Source organism: Vulpes vulpes, chromosome 8, assembly GCF_048418805.1.
Source record: "Vulpes vulpes isolate BD-2025 chromosome 8, VulVul3, whole genome shotgun sequence".
In the NCBI taxonomy this organism is placed as follows: domain Eukaryota; kingdom Metazoa; phylum Chordata; class Mammalia; order Carnivora; family Canidae; genus Vulpes; species Vulpes vulpes.
In genome coordinates, this window is record NC_132787.1 from 73,016,222 (window position 1) to 73,037,528 (window position 21,307).

The window sequence follows — 21,307 nt, forward strand, 5'->3', positions numbered from 1 at the left end:
TGTGTACTAATACTATGTTTTTTAATTTTCTGTATTCTGATGCTTTGATGTCTTGGGACCTTCCTGACTCTGGAGAGCCTGCCCCTCCTGGGTCAGCCCATTCCTAAAGGTAGGAAAACAACTCCTCCACAAGCAAGCCTCTCATAAACAAACCAAACAATCCACAGCCCTAACACCAATCACCTCCTTTAGGAGCTCTTGCAGTCTGGGCCATTCTCCAGCTGCTCTTATCACCCCAGGGCCAGGTACCAGCCACCAAGGGACAGCCCCTACACCCCAGAGCCCACGGAAAGTATTCAGACTAGCTAATCCTAAACATGTTTACCCTACCTTGCCTGTTCGTTCCATGGAAACCACAATATAGGTTCTTGCCCACGCTTTCAACCTCTGCCTCTTGACTGACCTCACCACATGCAGTGTCTCCTGTTTCTAGGGACTGCAACTTTTTTTTTCAAATTCTAAATGTTTTATTTTGTATTTCGTTTTTTTTTTAGAGCTACATTTTATTTATTTATTTATTTACTTACTTACTTACTTACTTATTTACTTATTTACTTATTGGAGTTCAATTTGCCAACGTATAGCATAACACCCAGTGCTTATCCCACTATTTTGTATTTCAATAACAGGGCAGCATTTAAAGAAAAAAAGTGATTCCTGCTCAATTTACTGCCAATGAATAATAAGTAAGCAATTAAAATATTTTCTTTAGCAATATTTATTCTATGTGGGATCTGCAACTTTAATGAACTTCTTCCTTCATGACAGTCATTTCTGAGTCTATGAATATTACCATACTTGATGAAAACAAATCCTGAGTACGCTTAAAACAAGATGCCCTGAGGGAAAAGGACACCTGTGCTAGTCTGAAGAATCAAACAAGTAGATCCTTCCCACGCACCTGCCTCCCCGCCATAAAGCAGCTGAAAATAAAGAGCAATTTCCGGCAAGTCAGTTCAGAGACTGACTTCAACTCTCACACAGACTCCCAAAATCAGCAGCTCCACCCACTCTGCTTTCCTCATCGAGGTCCTGGATCTGCTGCCTTCTGCCTCTGGCAGGCTTTTCCCGAATATTCCCTCAGCAACTCCAGGATACTGTCACTTCAAGATTGTTTAATGTTTCACAGCCATAAGAGAGAAGAGGCCAAAGGAAGAGAGGTGTGATTCTTCCACATTTGAACCCTCCAGTGGTTAATAATGGAAGAAATTTTGTCTTGAAAACAACTATTTGCCAGCCCCCAGGGGAAAGCAAATGAATGTAGCAAGCTCAGGCATCAACACAGGATACACACAGAATCCCAAGGGGTCTGTCACACAGCAGCACTTTTGTTGCTTATGTAAAAGATGTGTTTTTTTTTTAAATAGGTAGTACATGCATATGGTTTTAAAAATTCAAATGTCCAAAAGAGTATATAACAGTCTCCCATCCAGACCTTTAGTCTCTTTTCAAAAGCAAAAACATTTTCAGTAGTAGACTTCCGATGCCTAGAATATAAAATCATGTGGTTATACATGACTCCTTTAGCAATCCCCCATACACACATGGTAATATTCTATAATTTCTTTCCCACACCACACTTCTCCACCACACACATACACACACATACATACTCTCACACACACACTTAACAGTATACTTTGGGGATTATCTCAAACTGCCCCTGGAATCATCACCCCAAGACCAGGCCCTTGTCAGGTATCATAAGGGTCACTGGGCTCATTTGGCCACACAATTACCACCAACCAACTCATCTTCCATCTGACCTACCATCATCTCAGCCTTCACCCAAGAAGCAGAGAAGGATCCTGCTCATTCCTTGATGATAAGCTCTAGCATGTATTTGCCTCCCCAGGTGCAAGTAAACAGCACTGGGGTACATGGGGGAGGTGCAGGCTCCCACTCTTCTGATGTTATACCTTCACATTCCTGAGGGGTAAATGTTTCCTAAGAGGACCGGACAAGTGATTAAATTGTCAACATACATGCAATTAATGTGTACAGAAAATTTCTGGAAGAAAACACAAGTAACTTTTAACAGTCATATCTCTGGGGAGAGAGAATGAAGGCCCAAGAGAGGAGAGATTTACTAATTAGTGTATTGCTTCAATTTCATTGTGCCATGTGATACATTATTTTGTATATGTTAAAAAATTAAATGAAATTGCCTACAGAAATTGTGAAACAGGACACCATCCTATCTCTCCTGCGACCACAGACAATTGCTGTTTACATCAAGATAGAAAGTTAAGGGGCATTTGGGTGGCTCAGTTCGTAAACATCTGCCTTCAGGTTGGGTCATGATTCCAGGGTCCTGGGGTTGAGTTCTGAGTTGGGCTCCCTCATCAGTGAGGAATCTGCTTCTCCTTCTCCCTCTGCCTGCTGCTCTGCCTACTTGTGTGCATGCTCTCTCTCTCTCTCTCTGTCAAATAAATAAATAAAATCTTAAAATTAAAAAAAAGGTAATTATGAAGAGAGAACTGCCCTAGGAGAGTGGTGGAAAGAGGGTAGTGGGGATGATCGAGGAGTTAGGAAGAGAATATAAAGGTGAGGGGCAATCTCCAATCCTGGAAGTGAACCAGAATTAAGGATGCTTCCCAGGAAGCCAGGACGTGCTTCCAGGAAGAACAAAAGCTTCAATCTCTCTGTCTCTCTCCCCTCTTTCTCAATATAAAGAGAGTGCAGAGCTGCTGAGCTGGTGTCCATGTCCCTGCAAGGGAAAAAGGGCTCTGTCTGATCAGCCTGTTCTGTGCCATTCCCAGAGGAAGTGAGAAGACTTTGCCCTGTAATACCTGCAGGTTTGCAAAAAAAAAAAAAAAAGAGAGAGAGAGAGAGAGAGAGAGAGAGAGAGAAAGCAGGCTGAGGGCATGACCAGACTGTGGGCTAAAGCAGGCAGGGAAGGTTCCCAACCTCTTCCCTGCAGAAGATGGACAAGACCCTCACTTCCCATACATAAAACGCCTGGACAGCTCCCACTAAAACTGGCCAGCAGAGGCCTCCACGTGGATTAGGAGAAGGAGGATTCTATCCGCCCCTGTGCACAAGCACCAGAATATCAGGTATCAGAGGCCCTCCTGTGGTGGGCAGAATTTTGATCCCATGACCTTCTCATTCTCATCCTGATGTTATTCCCACAAATATGTTCCCTTAACATGGCAAAAGGGATTATGAGAACATTATTGAGATGGTCAATCAGCTAACTTTAAAACAGGGAAATTATATTGGATTATTGGGGTAGACCTAAACTACTAACAGGATCCCTTAAAAGCAGACGCAGAGATCTTTCTCTGGCTGGTAGCAGACAGCAGATATTTGAAGCATGAGAAGGATCTGACATGCTATTGTTGGCTTGAAGATGAAGTAGGAAGTTCACATCAAGGAAATGGGGACCTCAGTCCTACAGCCACAAGGAACTGAATTCTGCCAACAATCTAAAGGAACCTGAAGTGGAGTCTCCCCCCAGAGTCTCCAGATAAGAGCCCAGCCTGGCCCACGCTCTGATTTTGGCCTTATGGGTCCCCAAGCAGAGGACTCAGTTGATTCTACCTGGATTTCTGACCTGCAGAGACTGAAATAATAAATTTCTGTTGTTTTAAAGCACCTAAATTTGTGACAATTTGTTACAGCAGCAATGGAAAGCTAATTCATGTCCCAAAAATAAAAATCAAATAAACTCCAGAAATAGTTGATAAGCACTTATTAAGTATGAAACTCTGAAGTTCCAGGACTGGGTAAAAACATACTCCAGCTACGAGGGAGGGGTGCATCCATCATTAGACCTGATTTCCACTTAGCCAAAAGCAGTGAGATAGAAATGCCGATATCCCTGGGAAAGAGCTCATAAGACTAACTCTATTCCCCCATGACGTTCTCTAGAAGGGATAGGAGAAACAGGAGGGATAGGAGGAGGCCCCGGCACCACACACAGGACATTGTTCAGAAGGAACCTGCAGGACATGTGGTGCTGGCCATGACATTTAACTGATTACACAGTCCTACTGGACCTGGCCTGTTTCCCTCATCTCCGTGGGGGCACGAGAGCCTCCCCAATGCAGCTCTGCACAATACAGGGCCTGACCCCTAGTGCCAGCCCCTGCAGCATGGGTTAAATGAGGGATGGCTCCACAGAGTTCCATCTCCACTCCTGGAGGCATCTGGAGACTTAGCCCCATCCTGAGTCTATTGTTTATTTGGGCACAGGGAAGTGCAGAATGGCACAAATACATTAAATTAGGTAACCCACATTTCTTCCCTACAGCTTGAGGCTACAATGGCTGAGACATCTATTTCTCCCAGTGGAGATAAAAGCTAGGCCCCTTCAGGGGGGAAATCTACATACTAAGGTCATTAAAACCACTGATACAAAACAGGATTCACAGAAGTGGTGTTCAGGTCTGGTCCTTGGCCTATGACACCCTGGAGGGTAAGTTCATACTGATCCTCTTTGGAGAAGGACTTTCTCCAAAATACATATATTTTTGTTATTGTCTCTGATGATAACTGACCATGGTAAAACATTCATACAACACAGAAAATGCAATATATCAATACATAGACCTAGTTTATGATTTTTACTTGCTCCATTGCTATAATAGCTGCACCGTTGGTAAGGCAAAAAAATTTCCATTGAAAGGGGATTTATTAAATAAATTATGGTCCATCTATACCATGAAATTCCATGTGGCCACTGAAAAAATAGGTAGATCTATTTTTTCTTACCTGAAAGTATTTAAAACATAAATTTAATAAACAAAATTCAAACTGTTATGTATACTATAATACCACTGTTAAAAAAAGAAAGAAAAAAGGGGCACTTGGGTGGTTCAGTTGGTTAAGTGTCACCTTTGGCTCAGGTCATGATCCCAGGATCCTGGGACTGAGCCCTGTAATAGGCTCCCTGCTCAGCAGGGAGTCTGCTTCTCCCTCTGCTCCCCCACTCTGCTCATGCTCGCTTGCTCTCTCTCTCCCTCTGATAAATAAAATCTTTTTTAAAAATGTGTGTATAGGGGGTCCCTGGTTGGCTTGGTGGTTTGGCGCCTGCCTTCAGCCCGGGGCATGATCCTGGAGTCCCGGGATCTGGTCCCACATCAGGCTCCCTACATGGAGCTTGCTTCTCCCTCTGCCTGTCTCTGCCTCTCTCTCTCTCTCTCTCTCTCTCTCTCTCATTCTCTCTCTCTCTCATGAATAAATTAAAAAAATAAAAATAAAAATGTGTGTATATATACACACATAAATATTTTTAAAGTACATACAATTGTGAATAGTAGTTATGATGAGAGTGAATGGTGTTTCAGAGAAACTTAACCTTATTAGTTAAAGGAAACCTTGTGTGTATTGTTTCCTTCCTTTTTGTTTTTTGATATATTAATGATTCCTTACCAACTACATTAATCAAGGAACTGCATTTATTTTGTCCATCATTATATCATTATACTATAAGAACAATATCTGCTCTTATAAGGTCATTGAACAAATATTTACTTGAAGAGCAATTTTATAGATTAACTTATTAAAACTATGCCAGTTAACATCTCTGAACTTGCTTCTCTGTTCTGAAGGTTTGGAACTGCTTCTAGACCTTTTCCACCTCTCCACTGACACTAGGAAACATCTTCCCTTGAAAAGTCCCAATTCCTGGAGTACTTACCAACAAAGGAAGATGTCGGTGAATGTCTCTGCTGTGGTGAAAAGGGCAAATATAATCCAGTACATCATCCATTTGACCTGTTGAAAGAGAAAGCAACAAAGCTAATAGGAAAGGTCAAGGATAAATGGCTGACTGCTCAACACCAAGAACAAGAGATTCAGACAGTGGATGCTGAGGCATGTGCAGGCAGCATATCCTTCATTTGTAACCCTTCCTCCCTATCCTTCCACTACTCGTGTCCATTTCCACTCCAGACCTTGGGGCTAGAGGCAAATACGCTGTTTCCACAAATGATCCAGATACAATGTCAAAGTAGATCCTGGGTGATCTTCTAGCCCTCAAGTGAAACTGTAGACCAGGAGTGACTCAGGATTCAGGTAGGTCATTTTACCAAGACTAATACCAGGTTAGTAAACTGTTCAGGTCTTAACAGAGATATATCTTGGAATGAACTTTAACCAGATCAGACTTTCAAGAATGAAATGGTGGTCACTTAAGAATGCTTTCCTATAGAAAAGTCTCACAGTCCCTCACAGAAATTGGATCCGGCTGGCTCAGTCTGTAGAACATATGACTCTTGATCATGAGGTTGTGAATCTAAGTCCCACACTGGGTTAGAGATTACTTAAAAATAAAATCTTGGGGGACACCTGGGTGGCTCAGTGGTTGAGTGCCTCCCTTCGACTCAGGGCGTGATCCTGGAGTTCCAGGATCAAGTCCCACATAGGGCTCCCTGTGTGGAGCCTGCTTCTCCCTCTGCCTCTCTCTCTCTCTGTGTCTCTCATGAATAAATAAATAAAATGTTTAAAAATAAATAAATAAATAAATAAATAAATAAATAAATAAAATGTGTCTCTCATGAATAAATAAATAAAATATTAATGAATGAATAAATAAATAAATAAATATAAAATCTTGGGGTGCCTGAGCGGCTCAGTTGGTTGAGTGTCCAACTCTTGGTTTTTGCTCAGGTCATGATCTCCAGCCCCAGGGTCATGAGATTAAGCTCAGGGTTGGGCCCCATGCTCAGGGAGGAGTCTTCTTAGGATTCTCTCCCTCTCTCCTTCTCCTTCTGTCCCTCACCATCTATCCCTCACCTCTCTCTCTCAAAAAAATAAATCTTTAAAATAAATAAATAAAATCTTTAAAAAATATATGTAAAAGTCAATTGCTTTCCTATGTTTCTAGACAATTGGAACTTGAAATTAAAAAAAAACAATACCATTTACATTAGCAGTAAAAAAAAATTATTCTGGGATATATCTAACAAAACATGTAAAAGGTCTATGTAAGGAAAACTATAAACTCTGATGAAAGAAATCAAAAAAGATCTAAACAAATAGATAATCCATGTTCATGGATAGGAAGATTCAATATTGTCAACATATCAGTAATTTATTCCCAAATGAATCTATAGATTTGATAAAATCAAAATCAAAATGCAAGCAAATTCTTTTGTGGATGCCAACAAACTGATTCTAAAGTTTATATCAAAAGGTGAAAGACCAAGCCAACACAATACTGAAGAAGAATAAAGTTGTAGGCCTGACACTGACTTCAAGACTTACTACAAAGCTACAATAATTAAGACAGAGTTCATGCTAAGGGAATAAATAGATATATCCTTAGAATGGATGAACAGAAGGGGTGCCTGTGTGGCTCAGTCATTTTAAGTGTATGACTCTTGATTTTGGCTCAGGCTATGATATCAGGGTCCAGGGATCAAGCCTTGCATTAGGCTCTGCACTCAGTGGGGAATCTGCTCCAGATTCTCTCTCTCCATCTTCCTCCGCCCCTCCCCCTGCTCTATTAAATAAATACATCTTTTAAAAAAGGAAGAATAAAAAAAAAATAAAAATAAAAAATAAAAAATAAAAAAGGAAGAATAGACAAATAGAATACATAGCCCAGAAATAGACCCCATAAGTACAGTTAACTGATCTCTGACAAAGAAGCAAAGGCAATTCAATGGAGAAAGGATAGTTTTTCAACAAACAGTGCTAGAATAACTGGAGATCACGTGAAATAAATAAGTACATAGATAAGTAAGTAAATCAATAAATGAATAAGAAAATGAGTGAATGAATGAATGAATCCAGGCACTGCTCTTTTATCCTTTACAGAAATTAACTCAAAATGATCACAGGCCTTAAAAGAATATGCAAAACTATAAAACTTCTAGAGGATTAACATGGCCTTGGACTTGGCAGTGAGTTTTTTTTTTAACACAACAGCAATAGCATGACCCATGGAAGAAAAAAATTGGTAAGTTGGACTTCATTAAAATGAAAAACTTTTGCTCTATAAGACACTGTTAAGAGAATGAAAAGGTAAGTTACAGAATGAGAGAAAATATTTCAATACTTATATATATCTAATAAATAACTCATACTCAAAATATAGAGAGAGCTCTTAAACTCAGTAATAAAAAATAAACAACCCAATTAAAAACTTGGCAAAAGATCCAAACAGACCCCTCACCAAAAACATACAGATATTTAACAATTTATCAACAAAGCTTTTTTTTTTTACAAAAGCTAATTTTTCTTTTGTTATCACTTAAGACATTCTAGGAAGACAACGGCATGTTTGATATTTTTCTTGAAAAAGTAAAACCATGTTAAAGAATCTACAGGAAAAAGTAGACATATTGAGTTGAAGAGACTAGAGATTTCAAGAGGAAGAAGGAAACTCTTTTGAACCAAATGATATCCTAAACTAAAAAACACAGTATTTGAAATTTTAAAAATTTTAAATATTAAAAAATTTTAAATTATTGAATGGATTTGAGCAGACTGGATACAATAAGAAAAATAAAATCTGTGAACTTGAAGACAAGACAATAAAGTCAATAAGATGGAAGTCTATATTGGAAAAAAATGGAGACTCAATACCTGTGGAATAACATTAAGCAATCTAACATATACAGAATAGGAATTTCAGAGAAGAAGAAAAAGAATGGGACAGAAAAATTATTTGAATAATGACTGAAATTTTCCAGGATTTATCAAAATTAGCAAATCCACAGAACCAGGGGGCTCAGAAAACCTCAAACAAGATCAATACAATACAAATACAAGACAATCATACCCAGGGCAGCCTGGGTGGCTCAGCCTTTGGCCCAGAGCATGATCCTGGTAGACCCAGGATCGAGTCCCACGTCGGGTTCCCTGCGTGGAGCCTGCTTCTCCCTCTGCCTGTGTCTCTGCCTCTCTCTGTATATTCTCATGAATAAATAAATAAAATCTTAAAAAAGAAAAAAGAAAACCATACCCAGACACATCACAGTAAAACTGCCGGAAAAAAAAAAAAGAAAGAAAATCTTAAGAGCAAGGGGGAATAGACATATTACATTCAAGGGAATGACAAGAGATGACTTTCTATCAGAAATGATGAATACCAGAAGAAAATGGATAACATATTTAAAATGTTGAAAGAAAAAAAATGTCAACCTAGAATTCTATTCCCAGCAAAAATATCTTTCAAAAAATAAAGGCAGTTCTGGTGAATGCCCATTGTCTTTGTAACTCTGAAACATGTGGCTCAACAGATTACTTAGAGGTCTTCTTTATTCAGAAAAACAAGACTGTCCCCTGCAAACCACCTTGTCTTCATTCATCAAAAGTAACTGCTATCTGAGAGACCACATGCTGCACAGGCTCCTCAGCAGAGGGCAAAGAAGGTCTTTCCAACTGTATGTTTCATGACATTCTGGGGCCCAGAATCCAGGAATTCCCAACACTGGTATCCAGAAACACAGCCAGGAGCCTAAATTCCCAGTATACTGTCTTTTTCCTTTTAGTATTTAAACCATGCTCTAATATCTTCAATTAAAAACCAAGGAAAATGATGGAGAGCTCAGGTGGCTCAGTTGGTTGAGTGTTGGACTCTTGGTTTCAGCTCAGGTCATGCATGATCTCATGGGTCAGGAGATCGAGCTCCATGATGGTTGGGCTCTGTGCTCAGTGGGGATTCTGCTTGAAGATTCTCTCCGTTTGCCCCTCCCCCATTCAGGTGCTCAAGTGTGTGCTCTCTCTAATAAATAAATCTTTTAAAGTTTTAAAACAAACAAAAAAACAAAGACAATGACAACAATTTAAAAAAATCCCTTTCCTTAACACAATCCTTAGCTATAAACTTTTCTAGTGAGTCATCTATACATGCAATGTCTACTTCCTCATCCTCCACGTGCTCAGTGCACTGCATTCATTACATTAACATTGCTCACATTGGGGATTCCACTTTGTAACATACTTCAAGGGAGAGTAATGGACCCTTTTTATTTTTTCCTTGATTTGCTTGACTTTCAGATGGATGTGAAACTATCCACTTCCTGAAAAGCTCCCCCAACACAACTGTCCTGTTTGCTTCTTGACTTTGTCTACTTCTAAGGTTTATCAATTCCTCCACATGGGTTTGTTCTAGACATTCTCTTCTAACTCTATATAAGACATTCTCCCTGGGAAAACTCTGCATTCCTCACCTAACACAGCCAATAATCACCAAGTTCTGTTGCTTCCACCCTCTTATTCCTGTTGAACCTATCTTCTTCTCTCCATCCCTTCTGCAATATGCTTACTTCAGATCACCAACATCTCCCATCTAGAATAGAACTACAGTCTTTTGCCTGGTTTCTAAACCTCTGACCCCTTACTAATCTTTCCTCCATATTCAATTCAGAATGATCTTCTTAAATCCAAATTTGATGATATTCCTTCCTAATTTAAAGTCTTCAACCGTTCCTTACTGTTATTAAGATGAAGCCCAAATTCCTTAAATTGACTTGCAAGTCCTTGCATGAATGATACTCTAATTATCTCCATAAAATCCCTCCTTGACACTAATACTTTCTTGAATTTTTCATTCCAGTTATAATGAACGCTTTTTAGTTTTCTAAACAGTACATCTTTTGCCTCCAGAATTCAGGCCTCAGATCTCAGCCTAAAAGTCATTTCCTTCTTACACAAAGTTTGGGTAAGTATCATCTCTTTTTTTCCTCCCACAATGTCATACATGCTCCCTGTCATAATACTTATCCATCTACTTTGACAGTACTTGTTTATTTCTATGCTTTTCTCACTATATTGTAAGCTCCCTGAGAGTGGAGACAAGTTATTCTTGCACATCACCATATCTCTAATACCTAAAACAATTATTGGCACACAGTAGGTACTCAAAGGATATGTTTTGAATGACTCAATTAGAATGTCGACATTGTGAATGGGAAAGAAAGGATGGTTTTTAAATGTTGAGAAAAAATATACTTTGGGAAATACTGGTTTAGGTGGCTTTGTGAGAAGAAAAGACAAAATTAGGCAGCTTGCAAGGCAATAGATGTTTCCCACAAGTGTCTGCTGAGTGGATGACTGGGTATACACAGGAGGAAAGGGGCTTACTCAAGTTGAGGCATACTGTGATATGGAGCCACTCATACCAGAGAGTAAAGAAAGAGGTGATTTATGGAGAAGAGGCTGAGTGCCATAAGGCTGAGGGGAGTCTGAGGGTTCAGGACATCCATGAAGAATGTCTAACAGGTCATTGAAAAGATAAGGCCAAATCGCAGAAAGGAGGTTGAAACTATGGACAAAGATAAGGGAGCCATGGTAGAGGAGGCTTGAAGTGCTAACCTAAAGAAGTTTCTATTTTGCACTCCTTTACTTTACTGTAATGCACAAAGATCAGAGAATGATTTGAGCCTAACAGGTCAAATGGAATATGTGACTCAGAAATGAAAATCATAAATAAATTACCAGGAAATGGTGTTCCCCATCATGCTGCAGAGAAACCAAATAATGCCTATTTTTTCCAAAGTTTGAAATAGATAGAACTTGCCATGTTTGAGGGATTCTATGTAATACTTCCTATAAGATGAGAGGGAGCCCGAGTAGGCCAGCATCCAGAATAAAGGAAGCTATGGCTGATTTGAGGAATAATGTCAAGGAGCTACTCCAGAGTGGATAGTTGAAAGCATGATTGGGAAGTCCCTCTCAACTAGTCAGGGGCAGAATTCAGGAGTGAGGAGATAGAGAGAAGGTGAAATCCTAAACCATGGCAAAAGGGTCGGAAGCAGAGCCTGGAGACTTTTCACGAACCACAGAGACAGGATGAAATCCCATAGTTTATCACACTCTGCCCAGAGGGCTCCTAGCAGCCTGCAAAAAGCCTCCCCTGTGGTATGGGAAGGTAGCAGGCTTAGTCACTTCTGTAGCCTCACCTCCTATTTGGACCTTCTCTTATGCCAGCTCCACACACTCTCTTTCATATCTGAGCCCTGCTTCAGCCTCAGAGTATTACCTATGCCTTTGACTGGGAAAGAAAAAAATATGAGCCTGGTTTATGGATGACTCTGCGCCATCTGCTGCTATGAGCTCACAGTAGAGAGCTGTACAGTCAGGGGTAGCCCAGATAAAGTAGCAAAAGTGACAGTCCCCTGCAGGCAGAACTTTGAACAGTACACTTAGGCTGGAAGAAATGTCTGAGGTAATGTCTTTACACTGTCATCAGGTATATTGACTATACTTTCTTATTTTCTGTATTCTTGATGCTCTGGCATCTGTGGCTTCACTGGCTGGGGAGAGACTGCCCCTCCTAGGACTAACCAAGTCTTAGAGATATCAAAGGACTTGCCCTGGAGCACACCTTTCAAATGCAAACTGACCAGTCCAGAGCCCATACTCCAAACTACCTCTTTTCTAGAGCTCTCACAGGTTGAGCCAGTATTCCCCAGCCCTAATTACCCTAGAGCCTACTGAAATTATTCAAACGAGCCAATCCTAAACCTGCTCACACTCAGTACTTTCCTACAGACACCACAATAAAGGGTGTTGCTCCTTCTGACTCCTGACAGACCCTGGTGTTCCCCCATGGGGCCCCCCATGGCATGCTGTGCCTCCTTCTTCTGGGAAAACTGTATAAGGATTACTTGGAAAGGACAAGACTAAGTGAGAGACTAGTGTTGAAGTGGTTCAGGAATGATGTAAATAGGCCCACAGAATTTAGATAATTGTGGCTCCTGCTCCTGCTCACCAAAAGGTCCCCATGGCAGAGGAAGCTTTTGGTAATCAAGTGGATGAGATGACCAGCCAGACATGTGGATGTCAGCTAGACACTTTCCTCATAATGAGGAACGCACTCATGTACCAATGACCTTGTGGAAGTGACAGAGGGAGCAGATGGGCTTGGCAATGTGGGCTCCCCAAGGCTGACCTGGCCACAACCACCACTCAGAGACCAAGCTGCCAGCAGCAGCACAGCAGCTCTGTGATGGTACCATATCTCATGGCCCCAGTCAAACTTCTAGGAGCAGGCTCCTCGTACCAGGCCCCTTCCCTCACAGAAAGGGCAGCAGAGTCTTTTCTGGAGTATGCATTTCTTCTGCATGTGGACTTGCTTTTCCTACTGCCATGTTTCTAGCAACTATAGAGTAAGCTGGGAACTCAGAGCCCTTTTCATTTTAATGCATGCTGTACAACACTCATTCTAACTAAGGACCCTCTTTTATAGCAAAAGAAATCCAAGACAATAAGCTGGCACTTTGGGGAGTCTCTGATCTTACCATGCCCCCCCCCCACACTGCCTAAGGCAGCCAGCTTTAAAGAGTGCTGCAACAGCTTTAAGAGAGTTCTGAAAGAGAATCAGGTAAGAGTCAGCATTCCGTCCAGTTGATGTGCTGCCCTGGAGGCTGCAGATTCTTCCATGAACCGGTAACCAACAAATGCTTCTACAGCTTAGCCAGAATCTAAAGATTCAGGGACCAAGGAAATGAGAGTGGTGTTTCTTATGATTCAGCCATTTGCCAGCTTCTTGTAACTCAAATTGTAGTTCATAGACTGGTATCATCAGAATCATCGGGGAGCTTTTTAGAGATGCAGGATCTAAGGACCTGCCCCAGACCTAACAGATCAGCATCTGCATTTTAATAAAATTCTCTGTTCATTCAATATGCACATTGACGTTTGAGAATCACCGTTCTAACTCATTCACAATATTTATGCTTTTCACTCTCAAACCTCTGAATTCTGCTTTTTAATATTATGGTACCTGAGGGTTGGGTGCTTTCACCAGGCATACAAAATGATTCCAAAGAAGTGGAAGCAGAAACTACACTCTCACCTGGCTATTTCAGGACCATGATGCCTCTAGGAAATAGACAGTAGAGGGATTCACAAGCTTTGATGGAGTGGCTGATCTTGATTACCAGGAGGAACCAGTGTTCGCTGCTACATAATGTGACAGGTAGGAGGATGGATAGATGTTAAGGATCTGAGTGTGATCACTTGTCTGAGCAAGTACTGCCTTGTTTGGAGGTAAGAATCAATGGATCATCATTACAACCTTATAGAGGCAAGATTACTTGCCTGAGTGTCTCCAAGAATGAAGGTTTAGGCCACACCCCTGAATAAGGAACCCCACTCACTAAAGCTCTACCTGAAGACAAAGTGAACAGCAATTAGATAGTAGAAGAGGGAAGTAATAGGAAAAAATGTGAAAGAGTTTGGAACGGGTGTTCTACAGAATGCTAGATGTTCTCCAGAGCATCCTTCTGAATTACCTTGATTCTATATGTATCTTGTTTTTCAATATCTTTGACCTCTTTTACAACTTTTTAAGTTATAGAAAACTGACTGCAATGCAAATGATTTTGTCTATAGAGGTGCAAATAAATTTTGTCCAGTGGAGGTACAATTGATTTCCCCATCATCCTCCAAAATCAGTTGAGTACCTATTAACACATTCATTTAATCATTCCTGATTCCTTATATATGTCTGTTCTCTGGAGTCTCCTTTGAGCTGTTTTTGTTTTTTTTTTTAAACATCTTCCTGGTTCCCTTATTAATTAATGAGTTAAGTAAAAGTTTAAACATGGATCAACTTATTTTTGTACAAAAGTCATGATTTTATGGTTTAAAAAAATTAACTTATAACAAAAGACATGAACACCAGCTATGAAATCATGACTATTTGCATGACTAAGAACTATGGCTCCTATCCATATTTTCTCATTTTTGAGTTATGTATAAATTTAAATATTTTAACTAGTTTTATTTTTATGTATTCTCTTTCTCCCTCTAATATAGTATATGGGATATATCAGTGATGGTTCACTTGACAATTTAATTTTTAGAGTGCTGAATATTGAAGTCAGAGCCAGAGGAGGAGAGGATTTTTCCAGAGATACTGGATTGGTGCTGGACTCAGCTAAAAAATACCAAGTTTGCCAAGTACATAAATTATATAGAATTCTTGTTGGAAAGCTTTTTTAAAGCCAAAATATGGACAAAGGAGTGAATATGGGTGTTGAGCAGCCAAAGAAGTGACACTGATGGAGATACATCTATATCAATACCTATATTTATTTGTTTTTACAACCAACATCCAATGTCCTCTAATTTGGGGAAAGTCTCCCAACATGAGGATCATGGTAGGAGGTAAGGCCTGTTACATAGGCTTAGAAAAGTTAAATGCTCATACTTAGAATTTTGAATCTTCAGGGAATGTTCCAAAGGCACAGAGAGCTGGCAGTCAGTGTCCCTGGTGGTGACATCAGCAGCAGCTTCCTAACCAGAGCCTTCCTGTGATGTGAACTTGGCTGTCACCAAGAGGCTGTCATTTAAGTGAAATGTGACTTTGAAAGAATGATCAGAGATGCTACCTGCTGGCTCTGAAGATGGAGGAAGGGCATGAGCCAAGGAACGCAGGTGGCCTCTAGGAACTGGAAAAAACAAAGACATGGATTCTCCCCTAGAGTCTCCAAAAGGAATATAGCTCTGCTTGATTTTAGCCCAGTAAGACCCATTAGACTTCTGACCTCTAGAACTGGGAGATAGCATCTTTGTGTTGTTTTAGGGCACGAAGTTCATGGTAATTTGTTACAGTGGCAATAAAAAATGACTACAGTAGGCCACTGTAACATTCCAGAGAAAACATGATGAGAACTGCATTTAAGAGGGTGGCAGCACAGGAGGAGAGGCCTGGTTTGAAGGACCATTAGGGGGATAGAGACGAAGGATAGAGTCACCAACCAGGTGTGTAGATAGGGTCGGGTGGTGAGGAGGCAGAACTTGAAAGCAATTCCAGGTTTCTCTCTTGGACAAATGGGTTTATTGGTCAAAACAGAGGAAAGAGTCCCCTCTTTCTAATGGTGAGTATGAATGCATGTGAAAGTGTGAGAGAGAGCATGTGTAAGTGATTGAGAGAGTGTGTGAGAGTGTGAGAGAGACCATGTGAGAGTGTGAGGGTATGAGAGTGAGAGAACAAGTGTGAGAGTGAGTGTGAGCATGTGGAAGTGTATGAGAGCACAAGACTATGTGAGTGTGATAGTGAGAGTGAGAGAGCATATTTGTATGAGAGTATATAAGAGTGAGTGAGAGAGCATGTGAGTGTAAGAAGTGTGTGTGGGTATGAGTGGGAGAACATGTGAGAGTATGTGTGTGTGAGTGAGTGTGTGGAAGTGTGAGAGATGTGTGGGTGTGTAAGTAGAACATGTATGAAGAATGTATGAGTGAGAGCATGTGAGAGTGTATGTGAGAGCACAAGAGAGCATGTGTGAGAGTGTGAGAGTGCATGTGAGTGTATGGGTGTGTGAGAGTGAGTTAACATGTGTGAGAGTGTGAGAAAGTGTTGGAGAACATGTAAGTGTGTATGAGTGTGAGGGTGTGTGTGAGGGCATGTACAAGAGCACCTCTGAGAGCATGTATGAGAGAGTGCGTGCACATGAGCAAGTGCGGGAAAAGCAGGCAGATCTCTTCTAATACACTCAGCTCCTTTCTTTCAGTTCCATTTTTATGAAGAAACCTTCTAATCTTAACTCCCAAGCTTTCCCTACTGGGAAAAGCCTCATGCTCACTAGCCAACACAAACAGCTGCACTGTTTGTCAGTTATATTTTTTACTCTAAATTAATGAATTGCCATTTTAGTCATAAACCAGGCTCCTGTGAGTTTGGTCAGAGCAAAACAACTTACAGGATCTGATCTCTCCCAGATGAGCTAGCAAAATTAAGTTTCTGCCCCTGCAAAACGGAGCATCAGACCCTGAACCACAGTGACACTAATTATGCCTCCTTACCTAGCACAGCTTCCCTGCACCCGTGGCTGGAAGGGGTCCGGAGACAGATCTTAGGAGAGCTATTTATAGTTAACACTCTGAGATTCTCTCAAATATACCAGCGACCCAGTCACCAGGGAACACACCCCTGTCTGGATCCTCTGCTTAGTAGCAGATACAAGCCCAGGCAAGCAGTTCAGGGAAACTGAGGAAACGGGGCCAGGCGGTGGTGGGAAGGAGGAGGGTTGGTCCTGCTTGCAGTTCACCTGGAAGTGGCTGATTTTCATCATGAAGACATCCTGGAAAATCTGAGAAGGAGAGTGACTTTCAAATCCACTTTATTTCTTTATCTGTGCCAAACTTCCAACGTGACATCTGAGTAAAAGATGTAGAGCAAAAACCCTTTGTTCCTCAGAACACTACAGGCCAGGATTGTTCATATCACCCCTCAGATTAGAAAACCAAGGCTCTTGGAAGTTAAGCTTCTTGTCCAGCAGTGCATCAATCAAATGTCAGAGCCAGGATCTGACTTCAGACTCTTGATGCCCAAATTCACATTCTTTGTAACTTGATCTGGGTTTCTGTCCTACGTGGGATGGGGTGCCCTTTCCTCATCACCTACCCGATGTAGGTCTTTGTCAATCAGGGGTGGTCTCAGGATTCTCCTGCCTAGAGGTGCCCAGCACATTTAGGGCTGTGATGGTGCCACCCAGCAATAATACAATCCTCCAACCAATAAGTACTCTGGATTCCCTTCCCACATGCTCAGCCCTCTGCTAGGTGCTGGGGAATCAGATGTAAGATGAAAAACCCTGTTCTCAAAAAGCTTATAAAGCAACGGGGTTTAAATTGTGGGGTACTCAAATCACACAACTTGAATGAGGATCATAGCCAGAGTCACAGAGGCAGGAGGACCTGAGCTCCTGCTTCTTAATGTGGACTATCTCCCAGTAATGCTGGTCTATAGTGTTTTCCAGACAAGGAAACTGAGGCTCAGAGAGGTAAAGTCACTTGACCAAGGCAGTGATATGCGGCAGCCTGGGTCACCTCTGATCCCTGATTCCATTTCCCCTTGCCATACTGCCATTCCATTCTCTGTTTCTACAGGGGTCTAGACTTGGGGAGGACTCCTGGACCACACCCGGCAAGCCTCATGAGAAGAAGAGTAAAGGAGGGGTTCCTTTGCCCTGCTACCAGTGCCTACACCAAAGAGGGTATCCTCCTTCTCCCACGACTTTACACCCAACTCCTCCACAACCATCAAAAAGTGCTACTTACATATTCTTTAATGTCCTTTGATTTCACAGCCTTGTAGGAATAATATGCAGGGTAAAGGGTGCCAAATATAAGCCTGGAGGAAAAAGAGAGAGAAGAGAGAAATGTGATTTTCATTCATCCTATTTGATGGAAAATGTCTGTCTTCAATGCCAAAAGCAGTTCTCCAAGCTACAGAAAATGCTGCTGTGTGGCTTGATCTAGTTTTATGAATGCCCTGAAGGCTTCTTCTCGTGGCTGGGATGTGCTTAGGAGCCTCCATCTCCTGTTACAGCTGCACACCCACCTTCCTTCAGTCTGTGATTTGGCAACATAAAAGAGTGCTTCGGGATCACAGAAGCCAAAACTGGGAGTAAAATGTGGGGGTGGGAAGCCAAGCTGAGCAGCCATGACCCCTGAAATTAAAGGTCAAACTCTCCTCTCCTGCTGCTAATCCCCACTGATGCTCTACAAAGCCCACCCACACCTGAGGCTTCCTTCTTCAAAAAAACCTTATCACTTAAAGTTCCGAATTTCACTCCCTGTCACACACACACACACACACACACACACACACAGGATTCCAGCATCCTGCAGCCAGAATCAGCTCTTCAAATTGTAAATGCAATCTTCCCGAGACATATATCCCCACTCTGCCTTAACCCGCTTCTCATTGCTCTTAAGAAGAAGAAAGAGAAATAATGACAGCAGCATGACTAGCTGGGTATCAGCTCTCACTGATCCAAACCCAGGGCTGCATGAGATCATTAAATAATTTGACTCTCAGCCCCCGGTCCCCGAGCTCTCCCAGCCTTCGTTCTCTCCACCTTGCACCCATCCCCTCTCAAAACCTTTGCCTCTGCTGTTCTCGCTTTCTGAAATCATTCTTTGCCCTTCTTTGCTGGTAAATGCCTGTTTAGCCACCAGATCCCAACTCCATCATGACTTCTTCATGGAAGACTTCTCTAACCTCCCCAACTAGGTCAAATCTCCTACTACACAATGTATATATGATCAAATGCTCTTTTAACTACAATTTGTGATGCTTTGATTGACATCTCCCAACTGAACCATGAGGGTCTTCAGAGCACAGAACGCATCTGTTTTGATCAACAATGTGTTCTCTGCACCTACCAAATAGAAGGCTCTCAATGGATATTTTTAAGTGAATGAACTGACAGAATGTTAGATCTGGAAGGGTTTAATCCTTTCATCTGACAGATGAGGTCACCTCCAAAGGTCAATTCAGGTGTAAGCTGACTGGGATTGGAGCCCCCTTGGTCCCAGGCCCCTTAGGAGCCAACATGTCCTGTAACAGCCCCACACACAGAGCTTCTAGGGTCCCTGAAGGAGACACCAGACTCAGAAAGCCCAAAACCATGGCTTCTTCATCAGGTTACTTAGAGGTTGCACAGAGAACTTCAGTCCAGATTCAATGTACCAAGCAGGGGTCAGTTTTACCGTAAGCACTGTGGCCAGGTAACACCTTGACCTTCCATATTCACCAGGTTTTCAGGAAGAAATAGAAAGTGAATGGAACTGAGTCAGTTTCTGATGCTGAAAGAGAAAGGGTGTTGTAACCTTGACTCACACGGGTCTTACACTAAGCACTAAGAGCTCTAAAGGTATCACCTCAGTCCTCAGACTGCCCTGGTAATCATTAAGTAATCATTAATGCCCTGGTAAAAGGAACCACTTTTAATGAGGCAGTTAGTCACTTGCTTGTCTAGGGTTGAAGGGCCATAGGAGTAAAGCAGGGGCTAGGACCCAGCCAGGTTGGCCTCCCCCAGGCCTGGCTTCTCACCACCACTGTCTACTTCTCTGGAGAGCAAGGCCATCCTCTGGGAAGGCTGGAATTGCACATGGGGAGCAAGAGCAGCCAGCAAAGGGGCCTAAGAGTAGCCTGAATGGAAGGGAAAACAGTAGGCCTGGAGGAGGGAGGAAAGGAATTTAAAGAAAGAGAAAGAAGGCAACAGTGTCAAAGGTGCTGGACAGGCTGAGGAGGATGCCTCCTGGAGGAGCCTGCTGGGTTCAACCATGAGCCAGCTTGGTGAGGGCGGTCCCTGCCCCACCCCCAAGCATTCTCAGATATCAGGGAGTCCTACTTTCTCTCGGGAAAGGGGGTGGCATTCCGGACTTCTCAAGCCCCATGCCCAAGATTAGGTTTTTCTCACCATCCCATACCATCATGACTCCAGACATTCCTCTTTCTTTCTTTTTTTTTTAATTTTTATTTATTTATGATAGTCACAGAGAGAGAGAGAGAGAGGCAGAGACACAGGCAGAGGGAGAAGCAGGCTCCATGTACCGGGAACCCGATGTGGGATTCGATCCCGGGTCTCCAGGATCGCGCCCTGGACCAAAGGCAGGCACCAAACCGCTGCGCCACCCAGGGATCCTGACATTCCTCTTCCTTAACCCATACTCACACCACCTGTCTCTCCTATAAGACTATACGTTTCCCAAAGGCAAGGATGGCATCTTTCTCATTCATAACCACTCCCCGCTGGGCCTGGCACATGCTCAATAAATACAGTGTCACTGTGTGAAGTTTCAGAGAGTGGCGAAGCAAAAGCCAGAGCCATGCAGGGGACACTCATGACCTTGGGACTGAGGTCTCAGCATTCAGGGGGGGATGCCAGACAGCACCAGGCTGATTCAGCAAAGCCTCGGGCACAGTGCCAAGGGTTCCGGAGAAATAAACACACCGCTCCTTTGGCACAAATTCCCTGGGTTATTAGCCACGTCTGCCAGGATGCCTTCCAGCCCCTGCCCTGTGGCAGCGTGTGAGCCACAGAAAAAAGAGAGGTGGAAAACGCATCAGAACTCCATGACTGGTTGATTGATTTGCTCCTCTGTGAACTCCAGCAAGTAGAGCAGCAATACCAATACCATCTGAGTGGTCACAGAGCTGGATAAGCCTCAAGAGCACCCAGACAAGAGAAGGCATACTCCATCTGCTGGACTCCAGTGTAAAGTGGCTGCCAGTGTCCCCCTGCATGCCACCCTGCCCCATATTTGACAGCACAGGGACAGCAAGACGATTTGCTTTTCAGTCTCCCAAGGCTCACTAATGCCTCCAGGTAAGGGAGCAAACTTAGCACTTCGTTGCTCAGGGAAAGGAGAATGGGATTAAAATGGCAAGTCCTTCCCACTCTGTTCTGTAGAAATGAAATAACAAATGAAGCACATCCAAGCTGAAGGATTTGGGTACTCGTGTTGATTCAGACCAAGTCCCTTCTCTGGCAGCTCCACCCGCCTTCCTTTCCAGCCTGATGGCCCACCCCTGACTGAGCCTCCGGATCTCAGAGCCAGCAGCTGTCCCCTATAAGCCATGCTCACTTGCTCACAATCTGTGACT

General features: G+C 42.4%; 1 protein-coding gene across 6 annotated transcripts in view; it reads right to left on the bottom strand.

The window, feature by feature from the left end:
- Nucleotides 1-21,307, bottom strand: part of REEP1 (receptor accessory protein 1) — a 100,956-nt gene that overhangs the window by 36,248 nt on the left and 43,401 nt on the right. For all 6 annotated transcript variants that reach the window (XR_012003134.1, XM_072767110.1, XM_072767107.1 and 3 more), the window contains exons 2-3: nt 17,971-18,043; nt 5,648-5,724 (exon numbers count right to left, since the gene is read on the bottom strand). Coding sequence is in view for 5 of the 6 variants with exons in the window: in XM_072767110.1 (XP_072623211.1) it covers nt 5,648-5,724; nt 17,971-18,043 (150 nt within the window). In the remaining variant the exon portion in view is untranslated. The remainder of the gene's footprint in view (nt 1-5,647; nt 5,725-17,970; nt 18,044-21,307) is intronic.